Source organism: Arvicanthis niloticus, chromosome 1, assembly GCF_011762505.2.
Source record: "Arvicanthis niloticus isolate mArvNil1 chromosome 1, mArvNil1.pat.X, whole genome shotgun sequence".
Lineage (NCBI taxonomy): Eukaryota > Metazoa > Chordata > Mammalia > Rodentia > Muridae > Arvicanthis > Arvicanthis niloticus.
Window position 1 is genome coordinate 133,235,926 of NC_047658.1, and position 12,431 is coordinate 133,248,356.

At 47.2% G+C, this 12,431-nt stretch overlaps 1 protein-coding gene and 1 long non-coding RNA gene across 6 annotated transcripts; one reads left to right on the top strand and one right to left on the bottom strand.

Moving 5' to 3' along the window:
- Nucleotides 1-2,303: 2,303 nt before the first annotated feature.
- On the bottom strand, nucleotides 2,304-5,257 carry LOC143435564 (uncharacterized). Its single transcript, XR_013105980.1, has 2 exons — nucleotides 5,112-5,257; nucleotides 2,304-4,503 (listed from the first exon to the last, which is right to left on the bottom strand). It is a non-coding gene; the product is annotated as an uncharacterized LOC143435564 (long non-coding RNA).
- Nucleotides 5,258-5,447: 190 nt separating this feature from the next.
- Dmrt2 (doublesex and mab-3 related transcription factor 2) lies at nucleotides 5,448-11,952 on the top strand. 5 transcript variants are annotated; one of them, XM_076918707.1, is made up of 5 exons: nucleotides 5,448-5,767; nucleotides 6,445-6,996; nucleotides 8,440-8,542; nucleotides 10,149-10,226; nucleotides 10,624-10,765. In XM_076918707.1, the coding sequence occupies exons 2-4, from the start codon at nucleotides 6,481-6,483 to the stop codon at nucleotides 10,202-10,204; spliced, it is 675 nt and encodes a 224-aa protein (XP_076774822.1). In that variant the 5' UTR covers nucleotides 5,448-5,767; nucleotides 6,445-6,480; the 3' UTR covers nucleotides 10,205-10,226; nucleotides 10,624-10,765. The 5 variants fall into 5 exon arrangements, with proteins under 5 accessions (XP_076774822.1, XP_034367874.1, XP_034367865.1 ...); XM_034511983.2 differs by having other exon boundaries at nucleotides 5,449-5,767; nucleotides 10,149-10,230; nucleotides 10,624-10,766; XM_034511974.2 differs by lacking the exon at nucleotides 10,149-10,226 and having other exon boundaries at nucleotides 5,449-5,767; nucleotides 10,624-11,952.
- Nucleotides 11,953-12,431: the final 479 nt, after the last annotated feature.

Below are 12,431 nucleotides of genomic sequence, written 5' to 3' on the forward strand. Positions count from 1 at the left end.
GGCTGGAGGAGTTGAGCTGCAAAGTGGGAGACTTTCCTCTCAGCAAGTGCGCTACTCAGAAAGACTTCCTGAATCTATAGTAAGGAAAAATGACTACGGTCCGCTTTAGGATCTAAATCCAGATCCCAGAGCGAATTTAAGCTAGGACTAAAGAGGTCTGTGTAACCTGCCTGCTGGGTTTCTGCTTAAAACCCAGGCAGAACAGGCCTAATCTAAAAGCCACAGGGTCACAGGCAGGTTGTGACTTGTGGGGGCTCCTTTGGTCTAAACTCTGGGAGTGAGTTATTTTTGAGACTGGAGTCACCCGTCCTCTGGTGCTCTAATGGATAGATTTAGTTTTCAGGGTGGCGTTGTTTGTTTGTTTTTGTTTTGGATTGCATGGGATCAATAGCAGAAAGAAAGTCACCAGTAGGTCAAAATTGGTGCCAAACTGTGTTTCTATTTTTCCCCTCCCCCTCCTCCACTTTCTTGATCTTGTTACCCCGAGCGATCAAGCCATCACTGTGTAATTTCTGTACATTTTTCATGTACTCTATAAGAATACCTAGAAATTTGAACTTGTTGCTTTCAGTCTACACTCAAGAGGACAGAGTGGTACTTCACATACAAAGAAGATGGTTTGTTCTTCCTGTAGCTCCCGCAGGACCAACACTTTGCTCCTCAGCCTCTCTTGATCTCCTTCTACCTTGCTGATTAGACTGTTGGGGGAATATGAAGAGTGACATAAAGTCTTGATGAGGGCAATATTGAACACTTGAACTGTCTTACTCCAACACAAGGATAGAGGGTAAAAAGTTCTCAAGATCAGGGCTTCTGTTGTACTCAGACCCCAGCACCTCTCTCACAGGGGTATGTGTACAAGGCTCATACAGTCTCATGACTGCTTTCTAGAACAAGGCTGCCACCACTGGGGTCCTGATGCCTCCTGGGAAGTATTCCATAATAGGTATTGAAAGATGACTGCAGTTCTCTCCTCCCTTGGCTGCTAGAAGACCTCCAAGTGGATTGAGCCCTGCCTCTCCTCCTGTTATTGTCCCTTGGAGGCTGTCTGGGATTGGGGAAGGCAGGGAGGCAGATAGACCCTGAAGATAACCTACAAGATTGCCTCACTGTGCATGGGATTCTGTGTCTTGCCTCAAAGGGCATGTTTCACAAAACATAGGAGCAGAAATAGGTAAGGCCTCTATAACTATACCATTGTCTCTGTATTGCTGTGTGTCTGCCACACCCTACCAAGTTCCTGATTCACTCCTTTGAGTTTCAGTTCCCCTTAAATGTAAGATCAGGGACAAAGCTGTTGCTCCTTTTTTACCCAGCTTCTCACGGAAAGACAAGAAGGGAAGAGAAGAAGCGAGGAGGATTCTTGTCCTTTGTTACTTAGGCTGTCAAGGCAGGGGAAGGGGTGCGTGCTAACATCCTAGTGGAAAGCTGCTAACCCTCTAAAGCACTCCTTGCTCACCCCCAATGAGTGTGACAGGCCCTGCATCTAATTTCCCAGAGTAAATTGGGAAAGTCTTATCTCTGTGGTCCCATCTGGGATTATTTATTTCTCTGTGCGTGTGTCCATAGCCAGTTGAAGTTGTCAGACCTTGTGACACTTTTGCCTTCCACAAGAGGACATGGGTTTGAGGTCATCTCTAAAGAAATCAGAGCCACAGACCAAAGACCTTAAACCAAGGTGCCCAGAAGTGCTCAATAGTCAGTCACCACCTGGCACTCAGGGTTAGGGTTAGCTAAGTAGTTTAAGCTGCTGCTGCTGTTGGTGGTAGTGGTGGTGGTGGAGTCCTAGGTCCCCTCTATGAATCTTCAAGCTTGGTTACCTTGGAGGCACTAGGGCTCCTTGAGCAAGTGGAGTCTGAAGGACCAGGGTGGGGACTCAAACAGGCCTTAGGTGTTAAAGACAGGAGTACCAGAGCTGGGAGATTCAGGAGCCATTCCAGTGGAATTTGCTTAAGGAATCTTACAACAAATGGAAGTCAATTTGACACATGCTTGCCTTCTTTGAAATTTATTTTTTGACATGTGTTTAGAGTAAGCAAACAAGCCAGGCTTACCAAGGAAAGACTCCCCCTCCCTTTGTTCTTTCCCTTTGACTTTCTGAGGACAAACTTATCCGCTGGGCTCAAATAGTTTTAGGGCAAGAAGAGCTCTCTCTCTCTCTCTCTCTCTCTCTCTCTCTCTCTCTCTCTCTCTCTCTCTCTCTCTCTCTCTCTCTCTCTCTGTAGATTGGGTGAAGGAAGCCAGAAGCAAACCATGGCATGTGCCACCTTTACCCACGTGGGTCAGTAGAGGAAGAAAACCAACCTCACAGCTTGCAATTGAGCCTTGTGGCAGCTCAGAAAACACTGGAAAAAACTGTGCTTTCAAGCTCCTTTTAGGGATTTGTTTCCCCCCCCCCCCCCTTAGGTCTTTTAAAGAGTGACTGAGGAGAAGCCAGGCTCTCACTGGATGCAAGTGCTATCCCCTTGGAAGAGAAGTTCTGCTTTGGAGAACTTGCTAATTGAAGTTTTCATATGCCAGGCCAGGAAAAGTCACTCTTCCCAAGATGCTGAGAAATAATTGACTAAAGTCACAGAATCTGTGGAATAACCAGCTGGAGCTTGGGCTTCCTCACCCCTAATTTCCTCTGAATATTTAGTTTACTGAACAGTTTGTGTAGCTGTGGAATCTGTTGGCAGTTCAATAAAAGGCATGGCCATTAACCCCCAGAAGAAGCACACCCGATTTCACTTCTAGTATGGGAGTGTCCTGGACTTCCTGAAGTTTGTCCTAGGGTAAATCCCCATTCTCTGTCGCTAGAACCATCTCACTTTCCAGCCGATGGTGGGAAAGTGGTTCCCTGCAGGGCCTCAAGACCAGAGGGTGTAATTCAACAGGATCTTGATTACAGCTGCGTGTCCTGAAGCGCACAGATGGTCTTATAAGGAAGGAAGTCACACAGGGGAGAGAGGCGAGGTGGGGAAGGGGCTCAGTAGACAGCAATGAAGTTTTTGCCCTGTGTTATTCCCTGTCCTTGGGGTGCTGGAGAAGATGCCTCTCCCAGAGGGGAGCATCCACCTGCTAGAGGGCTAGCTAGCACTCCTTTTCTAGTCTGGTCCAGCACATCCACGATAGGAGAGCCTGGTCTCTGTCCTAGAACACTCCCAAGGGCTGGTTCCCTATCTTAGTTTCTCCTAACCCCAAACCCCTGTTCCCTGTTTTGACACACATGCTATTTGTCTCCCCCTCAACTGCTGTTTAAAGTTTGAACCAGTACAAAGGCTCCTGGCCTCCACAATCTGTTTACTTTCAGTTCAGGAAGCAGCTACTCACAGGCTCCTCTCCCTGCTTCACTCTCTACCGTCTGTAGCAAGTAAACCTGTTTTCTTAACTTTGTTGATATTTAAAATTACTGGTGAAGGGCTAATGATTCCATCTTCTTTCTTCTTAGGGGCTATACAAGCCGTAAATAAAACCTAGCCTGTCATCTTCATGATCTGGCAGGGTAGTAGTGGTGGTGAAGTTAGTTCATTTTCATCCGGAGGGCAGATGTGCACAAACTGCCTGTTTGCATGATTTGACAAAAACAAAACAACGAACAGAAGACCAGTGCCTAATCCTGTCACGGAGTGGGGGTCTCTACCCCTAACTCCAAGTGCTAAAATCTGAAGGGAGCAGGAGAGCTAGGGAGATACGAAAACAAAAACAAAGCAACCACAACAGTAACAACAAAAAACCAAGAAACCGCCGCAAACCATCTGCGACTATTTCCAGCTGAGAGCCGAGGACTCGCTACTTTCTGTCACGTCACTTCAGGACAGAGGCTATCCAGATCCAAGATTCTTGACCAGGTCCCCGGTTTTCCTGGAGGACAGTGAGTCTTTCAGGACTCCTTACTTTCCATCACTGGAGAAAACGGAGGTTAGAAAACATGTTTCTACTGTAGTCAAGAACTCAAACGCTCGCACCCATGTTAAAAAAGAAAGCAGCGCTTTAGTTAGGTAAGAAAGACCACAGATGAGGAAACGCACTTGTGTTACTAGGTGGTGCGGAGGTAGGGGTACCAAGGGTTTGTTCTCGAGCGCCTCAGTGGGGAGCCTAGCGACTAAGAAGTCGCCCCTCAAGACCCCCAGAGACACTGAAAGAAAAAAAAATCTGCAGGAACATACAGAAAGCCATCTTCATATAATTAGCTGGATGTTGCCTTGATTCTAGGAAGAAGCAGACACAAAGGCAGAGCCAGAGCCTGACCTAGGAGGAATTCAGCCTCACAAGGGCCTGAGAATACCTGCGCTTCCGGCAGGCAGGCCGGCTGCTGGTCTTTGTTCTCACTTAGGCGAGCTTGATTGACTTGGAACTTTCTGACAGGTTCGGATTAGAGGAAAGTTACAATCAGCTCCGGAATTTTCTCCCTTCAACAAATATCCATCTCCACTCTACCGCATGTCCAGGAAACCGACAATCTGTTTTCTAATGTGTTTTCTATCCCGCTTTTCCTGCGGAGGGTCGAATCTAAAGGTGAGCCTAGAAAAGCATAGGTGGGATTTTACATTTAGCTTAAGATAACAGAATGTAGCGCTGATTTAAGGACTTCTCTGTGATTCGTGGAAAATATGACTTTGTTTCAAACATTTTTTTGTGAAGGATATTTTGAAAGAGAGAGGGAAGAAAGTTATTTTTTTTGATAATCACTCATTCATGCACACTAAAAAGCAGTTATATTTTAAAGTTTTGTATAAATGCATGCTTAGATTGATTATTTTTGTATCTAAAATTGCTAATGGCTTCGGTTAAAGAACTGTACTATCCCCTGATAACAGGAAAACATAGATGGGCTATAGTCTTTGCTTCCACCTGCCTCGCAAGCTCTATGAAAGTAAGGAAATGCTTTGTGCTTTAGTGTTATCCACAAAATACAGATATTTGTAAGACAACTAGGCGCTGTCCTGCTGTCCTGCAAGATAAACATGGACTTGTTCGTGCCGAGAGAAGGATGCCAGTGTACCCTTTAGAGTGGCCTCTTCTATCTGCCCAAACTGCCGGTCGATGGTTAAACACCAGAGACGATGATAATACCTGATAATATCGATAGAAACCAACGCTAACCTTTCTGATCTCTACCTCTTAGTTACCTTCTCGAGAACAACGCGGTGTATAAGAGAATCAGCTTGTTCTCTAATCGGCGAGATAAAGGGCGACCTCCTCGCCGCAACCACTGTCCACACTTTCAGGTTTAGCTTCTTGATCAGGGACCCGGCTGCTGCGAAGGCTGGCGGGTGGACTCTGGCGACGCGGTAGCACTAGAGGGAAGCGTCCACTGGGCTGAGAAGGAGGGCGCTCAGCCCGAGCGCTCTGGCCAATCGGCGTGCACACCGCCTGACAACCGACCAATCAGAGGACGCGGAGCTCGGGGTGGGGGTGGGTGGTGGATAATACTAGCAAGGGGAGCTCGGGTCCGGGACTGCAGTGAGTGACTCTGCACTGAAGACAGGCAGAGTGTGCCTGATGCGGAGTCCTGGGCCTCGGCCCGACCTTTCCGATATCCACTTTGGACCAGAAGTGGAAAGCGAAGTGAGGCGACCCAGGCTGCAGAGGACCGAACAGAACTTTGCAGAATTTGGAATGTTCGGGGTGAGGTTGCTGAGGACTTGACTGCCTCCGGCCTCCGTCCCCCATCACCATCCCGCCTCCTGCTTTCAGAGACAATTCAGTTTGCTCCTGCTGCATGCAGCTCCCGGGACAGATCCTGAAGCTTTTAACGGGGTTGCTAGCTTGAGCCTGATTCTTGGTGAGTGCTGTGTTGTTGCCGCCGCTCGGGAGTCAGGAGTCAGGGAGGGCACCGGATAGGAATCTTCACTTCTGCTCCTTTCTCTTTCTGGTTGTCTTGCCTTAAAGACGAATATCAAGTTCCATCAACTTTGTGCGGCCCAAGCACTACTGATACCAGACCAACTTCTTCAGCTTTATGGCCAGTGTCCCTCACTCCCTGTGTGTGCGTGGGCCCTCCTATAATAGCATAGCATCGGTTTAGGGAAAGGGGAAGGATGAGAAGACCTCTTTAGAATCTTTGTGGTGGTGTAGGTCAACGAGGGACATTTGGGAAACGTGGTTTCAAGGTCCCTTGTAATAAAAAGAAAGATAGTTGTTCTATCGATATTTTATATTTGTCATGGCCGTGTTAGCTGGCTTAGACTGACAAGTGTGTGAGGTCAGTGGGTGACTTGTCTGGAAAAGCCTGACAGGGCTCCCGGTTAAAGGTCAGGTGCCCAGACCACTTAGAATTAGTAAAATACAACCTAAGTTGATCTGCGGATCTCTGGGGTCCTCTAGACCCATGTGACCCGTATCATAGGGAAAGAAGAAAACTGGGTAACTCAAGGGGGAGGCTGGCACTGCAGAAATTCTGGGCTGACCGAGCTTCAGAGAGGGTCCCTGATTGCGACGGGCCTCTTTCTGTCTCCCTAGCGCGCGAGCAATCGAGCCGAACGACTGCCCAGTGCCATGACGGAAGGGCAGGCAGTCCCGGGAGTCGGGGACTGGGAGATCGACGTGGAGAGCCTTGAGCTGGAGGAGGATGGCCGTGGGACTCCAATGCGGTCCACGCTACAGGAGCCCAGTCCTTCGGCGGCCGATGGGGAGGAAGATGAGGACGAAGAAGAGGAGGATGAAGACGCGGAGGACGAGGGCGAGGAGCCCGGTGCGTCCCCGGAGGTATCAGGCCGGCCAGAGCAGTCCAGGGGACTGGCACCCAGGCCACCGCCCGCCGCTCAGGCGCTGCCAGCCGCTGCGGGGGCCCCAGAGCGCGGTGCCACCGCCAGTGGCGGCTCAGAGCCGCGCAAACTGAGCCGCACGCCCAAGTGCGCACGCTGCCGCAATCACGGCGTGGTGTCCTGTCTCAAGGGCCACAAACGATTCTGTCGCTGGCGGGACTGCCAGTGCGCCAACTGCTTGCTCGTGGTAGAGCGCCAGCGTGTCATGGCCGCCCAGGTGGCGCTCCGGAGGCAGCAGGCCACAGAGGTGGGTGCCGTCAGGCTCCGGGTATGTTTCCAGGGTGCGCGCCCAGGAGGGATGGGGAGTCCCTTTAGAGCAGGGAGCTGGGCTTCCACTCACACTCCCGAGTGACCTTCGATCTCGGATCACCTGGCAGGAGAGGTGCAGGCACTCTGTGGACACTAGCCTGTGGGGGCTCCGAAGGGAAAGCCGTGGCTGCAGAACGTGCTGGAAACGTCTCCTATTAAAAAGCGAAGAGAGGCAAAGTAATTAGGTCCATTTGAGACAGCACGGAAAAGTCTATAAAAATATTTCGGGGGGGGGGTAGTTTTGCGGGTGGTCCGGGAGGGAGGCAGGTGGTTGACAGTGGTATGTCCAGGTAGGATGAAGCAGCATGCGGTGCTGTCACTGTGCAGCTGTCACCCTACCTTGACACTTAGGCAGAACTTGATGCCCATTTTCTAGATGAGACCAAAAAGGCGGTGGAGTTAGGCGCTCCCTCACCCCAAGGCTATTGACTGTGTGACCTGCCAGAGAATGCTTAGAGATCTTTGCCACCTCCACAGTGTGGTTCTGATGTGAGAAGTCAGGATTTCTCCATGAGAGACTTTGGAACCCTGGAGTTTATACTTCTTTTGCTGCTTTGAGGAAGTGATGCAGGCTTCACAGACTCTCCCCTCAGACCTGAGGCTAGGCAAACTTTTGAATTCTTTATTGTTGTTATTACTGCGGTTGTTTTAAGGGCCGAGGATGGGCTTTAGTGCTCGGCTATTGAGCTTCTACCCCAGTCCCCGGGAAAACTTTCGATTTGACTTCCCCTGCTGACAGGTGCTGGGAGGTAGTTGGACCACCAAATGTAACCGGTGACTCCAAAGAGAAACCACGCAAACTTGACTGGACAGTGCTGGGGACCTCAGGTGGCCCTGGCTCTGGGTTCAACCTCGTTCTTAGTTGGGCTAGATCCTGTTCTACCTTGCTAGGCTTTTCGGCAGCCCATTGTGTTGGGAATAACCTGGCAATGACCAGAAGGCTCCCAGGCTAGTGTCCCTTAAGACTTTCTTCTGCCTAGACAAATACAGAAGACCCCCCTCCCCCTCCCCCCAATCTCTGGCACCTCATCGTGTCCTCAGAGGCAGTCAGTGTTCTGCCTAATGACATCAAGTTCTGCCTAGTGTCAAGGTAGGGTGACAGCCTCAGCACTTTCATCTTAATGGTTGCACCCCAGGAGACACCCATCCCCCCATCCAGTCCTTCCAGGCTCTGTTCCTAAAGTCTCCTTCACTGTGGATCTCACCTTCCTCTGTGTTCTTAGCTGCGCTGAGATTAGGAGGCACTACCATTCATTTTTTTTTTGGAATAATTTTTTTCGTAAGAAATGGCAAAACAAATGCGTTCTAGGTCGGGGAGGGTTCAGAGGCTTTGTGGATGCCACTTCGCTCCGCCACTCTCAGTTGTTTCTCTTGTTTACAGGACAAGAAGGGGCTTTCTGGGAAACAGAATAATTTCGATCGGAAAGCAGTGTACCAGAGGCAAGTCAGGGCACCGAGTTTGCTGGCCAAAAGCATTTTAGAAGGTAAAATAACTTCAGGTTGTCCTTTGGCTTTTATAAACGGAGTTGAGGGATGCTTATTATTTACATGCATGATCTATGTATTAACCCAGGAAGGGGCTAATTTTCATTAGAAAGTTTTCCTTTGGGCAAGGGAACTCATATCTGGAAAGTGTGTGCCACATACTCGAGGATGTGTTTGCCACCCCGATAATATTATCCTCTGACTAGTTAATGTGCTCCGCTGTCGAGCCTGGTGAAATTTACCTAGTGTGAGGGACACAGGGAAAAAAAAAATCACTGCCAAGTGATCCTGGAAGCCACCCCCCCCCCCAAATCTTTTAGTTATTGAAGGAGTTTAATGGGCAGACAGAGTAAACCAAGCAAGGAGGTTATAGCTACTGTGACCAAGAGTCACCGCTAGCCTCAGGTTTCACTCTTTAGTGCTGTACTTTCCCCTCCGTGCTGCTTCTCCACACTTCTTTCTTCCCCGGCTTCTGTCAGTCAAGGCTGCAGAGTGGGAAAGGCTTTGAGTCAAACAAGCAAACTGAAGGCTCACTGGGCAGCTGCACAGCAACCTCTCTCCTTGCTTCTATCTCCCACAAATCCTAGAGAAACGCTCATTTTTTCTTAAAATAGTGACGATTTTCTAAAGCATGGTGTTTATTTGTCAGCTGCCTAAGCACTGTATTGACCATCACCATCTTCCTCCCCTTTTATCCAAAGTGAAGTTACATTCATGTTAATCTGCTTTAAGCTGCCACTTCCTACAGCTCAGCTTAAAAAGAAGGGCTTCCTTCCTTGAAGTGGTCAGTTGAGGGTTTCTTTTTCTTTTTTCTTTTCTTCCTTTCCTGTGAATTTTCTGAGTTTAGCCGACCCTGAACAGTTTTAAAGTGTGTGTCTCAGCCTGTGCTGTGCACTTCTGACCTTAGAAAGAGTTCCTGAGAACTCAGAATTAATTTGGTGGCAAAGCAGGTAAACATCTCTTAACCATAGGGACTACATTGATAAATTGAAATTTTGCCAAAGCAAGTTGAGACACTTGAGGTCTCAACGGAAACGTCAATTCAAGTAAATAACTTTCTGCCAAACACTTAGCCCAGTGGAAACAATCATTTTCAACTTGTATCTTATTTGCAAATGAGTATAATGGGTTTGTCACTGTGTAAATACAAATGCTACACTGGATTCTTCAGAAAAATCTGCTACCAGTAAGTGAGTGGGAGTGGCGAGGTACTCCAAGCATTCTATTTATGTTGTATTAGATTTTGCTCTGTTCATGAACTGTGTTTGCATGATGCCATCTGCATCCTAACTACCTGCTTGTTCAGCCCTTTTTCTATTTGGCCAAAGTGAATGAACTTGGAAAAAAAAAAAAAGCTTGAGACCTGTTATTTTCAGTGTAGCTGGAGAAGTCTTTCCCATCACTTACACTGCTTTGCCTGGCTTTGTTTGCTCTGGAGGTCAAGGGGAAGCCTGTAAATTGTTAGTTTCCCTGTGTGGCTTTGTGGTTGGGCTAGTTAATGGCTCTTTTAAATTTTTCTTTGCTTCTCTGTATCCTCAAATCTTTTCTTCTTTTTTTTTCCCTCCTTACTAATCTTTCTTAACTTTCTTTTTCTTTTTCTCCTAGTTCTCCTTGGATTATTCTACAGCTGTAACAATGTGTACATAATGAGACATCTTTAGAAAAATAAAAGTGGCGTCAGCTGTAGGTATAGATATCTTTTATAATAATCCAAAAAAGAAAAAAAAAGTTGATACGGGCAATGAAACGTTAATTACAATAAGGTGGATAGATTTGTCTTTCGATATCTATGGAACTGGGAAGAATACTCAAATCTCAGTCGATACAATGCACTTGCTGAAGCAGGCAAGCAGACAACCTACACCAACACAACCAATGGCTGCCGGAAGTTAACATATGGGAACGGTTCCTCAAAGTGAAACTATATTAAATCAAACCTGTATCACTCTCTGTATTAAAATATTTGCGATAGGCATCGTAATTGATCATCCTGTGCTTTGTGATGTTTTGCCTTCTGGGTTTCCAGACTTTTCTCGTCAGGGTGTTAACCTGTTTTCTTTCTGACACTTGCTTATTTTAGGCTATCGCCCAATGACGGCAGAGACTTACCTGGGAGGGACCCTTCCTCTACCCCCGCCTGTTAGTGACAGGATGAGGAAGAGAAGAGCCTTTGCTGACAAGGAGTTGGAGAACATTATGTTGGAGAGAGAATATAAAGAGAGGGAGATGTTAGAAACATCTCAAGCTGCTGCCCTGTTCCTGCCCAACCGCATGGTGCCCGGACCCGAGTACAGTTCCTATAAAGGTGCCTACAGCCCCACTGCAGGAGAGCTGCCAAGCAAGGACTTCTGTAATTTTTTACCTACCTGTCTTGATCTTACCATGCAGTATTCAGGGTCTGGGAATATGGAACTGATTTCTTCTAACGTCAGCGTGGCCACAACTTACAGACAATATCCCCTGTCCTCACGATTTTTAGTCTGGCCCAAGTGCGGTCCCATTAGTGACACCCTTCTCTACCAACAATACCTGTTAAACGCTACCACTTCTGTCCAAGCCCTGAAGCCCGGGGCTGGCTGGGACTTGAAAGGAACCCGAGTTCAGGATGGGCTTAGTGCAGAGCATGACATGATGCCACCCAAACTGGAAGGCTCTCTGGTGCTGCCTCATCTACCTGAGGTCCCAACCTCAAGAACTGACCTTCAGGCTCACCAGGTTGTCCCAGAGAGGTCTGCCTTCTCCCCACCCAGTCGGAATTTCTCTCCCATTGTTGATATGGACTGCCTGGCAGCTCAAGGGCACGTCTTAACCAAGATCAGCAAAGAAAACACTAGGCATGCTCTACCACTTAAACATAATCCATTCCACTCAGTATTCCAGCAGACGCTCAACGACAAATCAGGCCCCGAGTTGAAAGCACCATTTGTCAAAGAAGTCTTTGAAGAGACCCCAAAGAAACACAGAGAGTGTTTGGTCAGGGAGAACCAGAAGTACACATTTACAATAGACAGATGCGCAAAAGACCTCTTCGTAGCCAAACAAGTTGGAACGAAACTCTCCTCAAATGAGCCGCTGTCGTTTTCTGTCGAATCTATTCTTAAGAGGCCTTCATCTGCCGTCACTCACGTCTCTCAGTAAAGGGCTGCTTACAAGGGAAGCTGGATTTTCTCCACTCTCAGAGGGTTCTTGGCAGATGCTTTTTTTTTTTTTTTAAAGTTAAGATGTGTATATAAAGAAATTTCTAATGTAAATGACCGATTCTTAAGATCCTACGTATTTCCTCTGCATGTATCTTTTCTTATCATACGAGTATATTTAAAGATGGAAACTACTTACTGTGCAAACTGTAAGGATCTATATGCTTTACACAGCATTCCAAAAAGCAATAAAAATAACACCGTCTTCTAAAGACCCAATATTTGTTGAAGCAAACAGCTGTCTCTGGCTAGATAAAAAAAGCTTGTGTCTTAGAATTTCATTCTTTATTTTTCTAGGAGTCTACACACTTTCAAGCACTCTTAATGGTCCTTGTGAGTCACAAGAGATTACCTATGAGCTTCTAATGACATTTTTGTTTTGAAAGTTTTAAAATTTACAGGTAGCATGAGGAAAATCCAGGGCTTCACACATGCTGGGTGAATGTTCTTCTTCTAAATGACATTCCTGTTGTTTTTTGGATGTGTGTGTATATGTATATGTATATATATATGTATATATATGTGTGTGTGTGTGTGTGTTTAACTTTTCAAGGTGAAGGCAAAAGGAGTTTGAGGATAGAGTTGGGACTATTTATATATTGATAGACCTTAATTATTATGTGGTTTGACAAAGTTGAAATAATTAAAAGGGAAACCAGGTACAACAAGATTGTGTACTTTTGACAGTGTG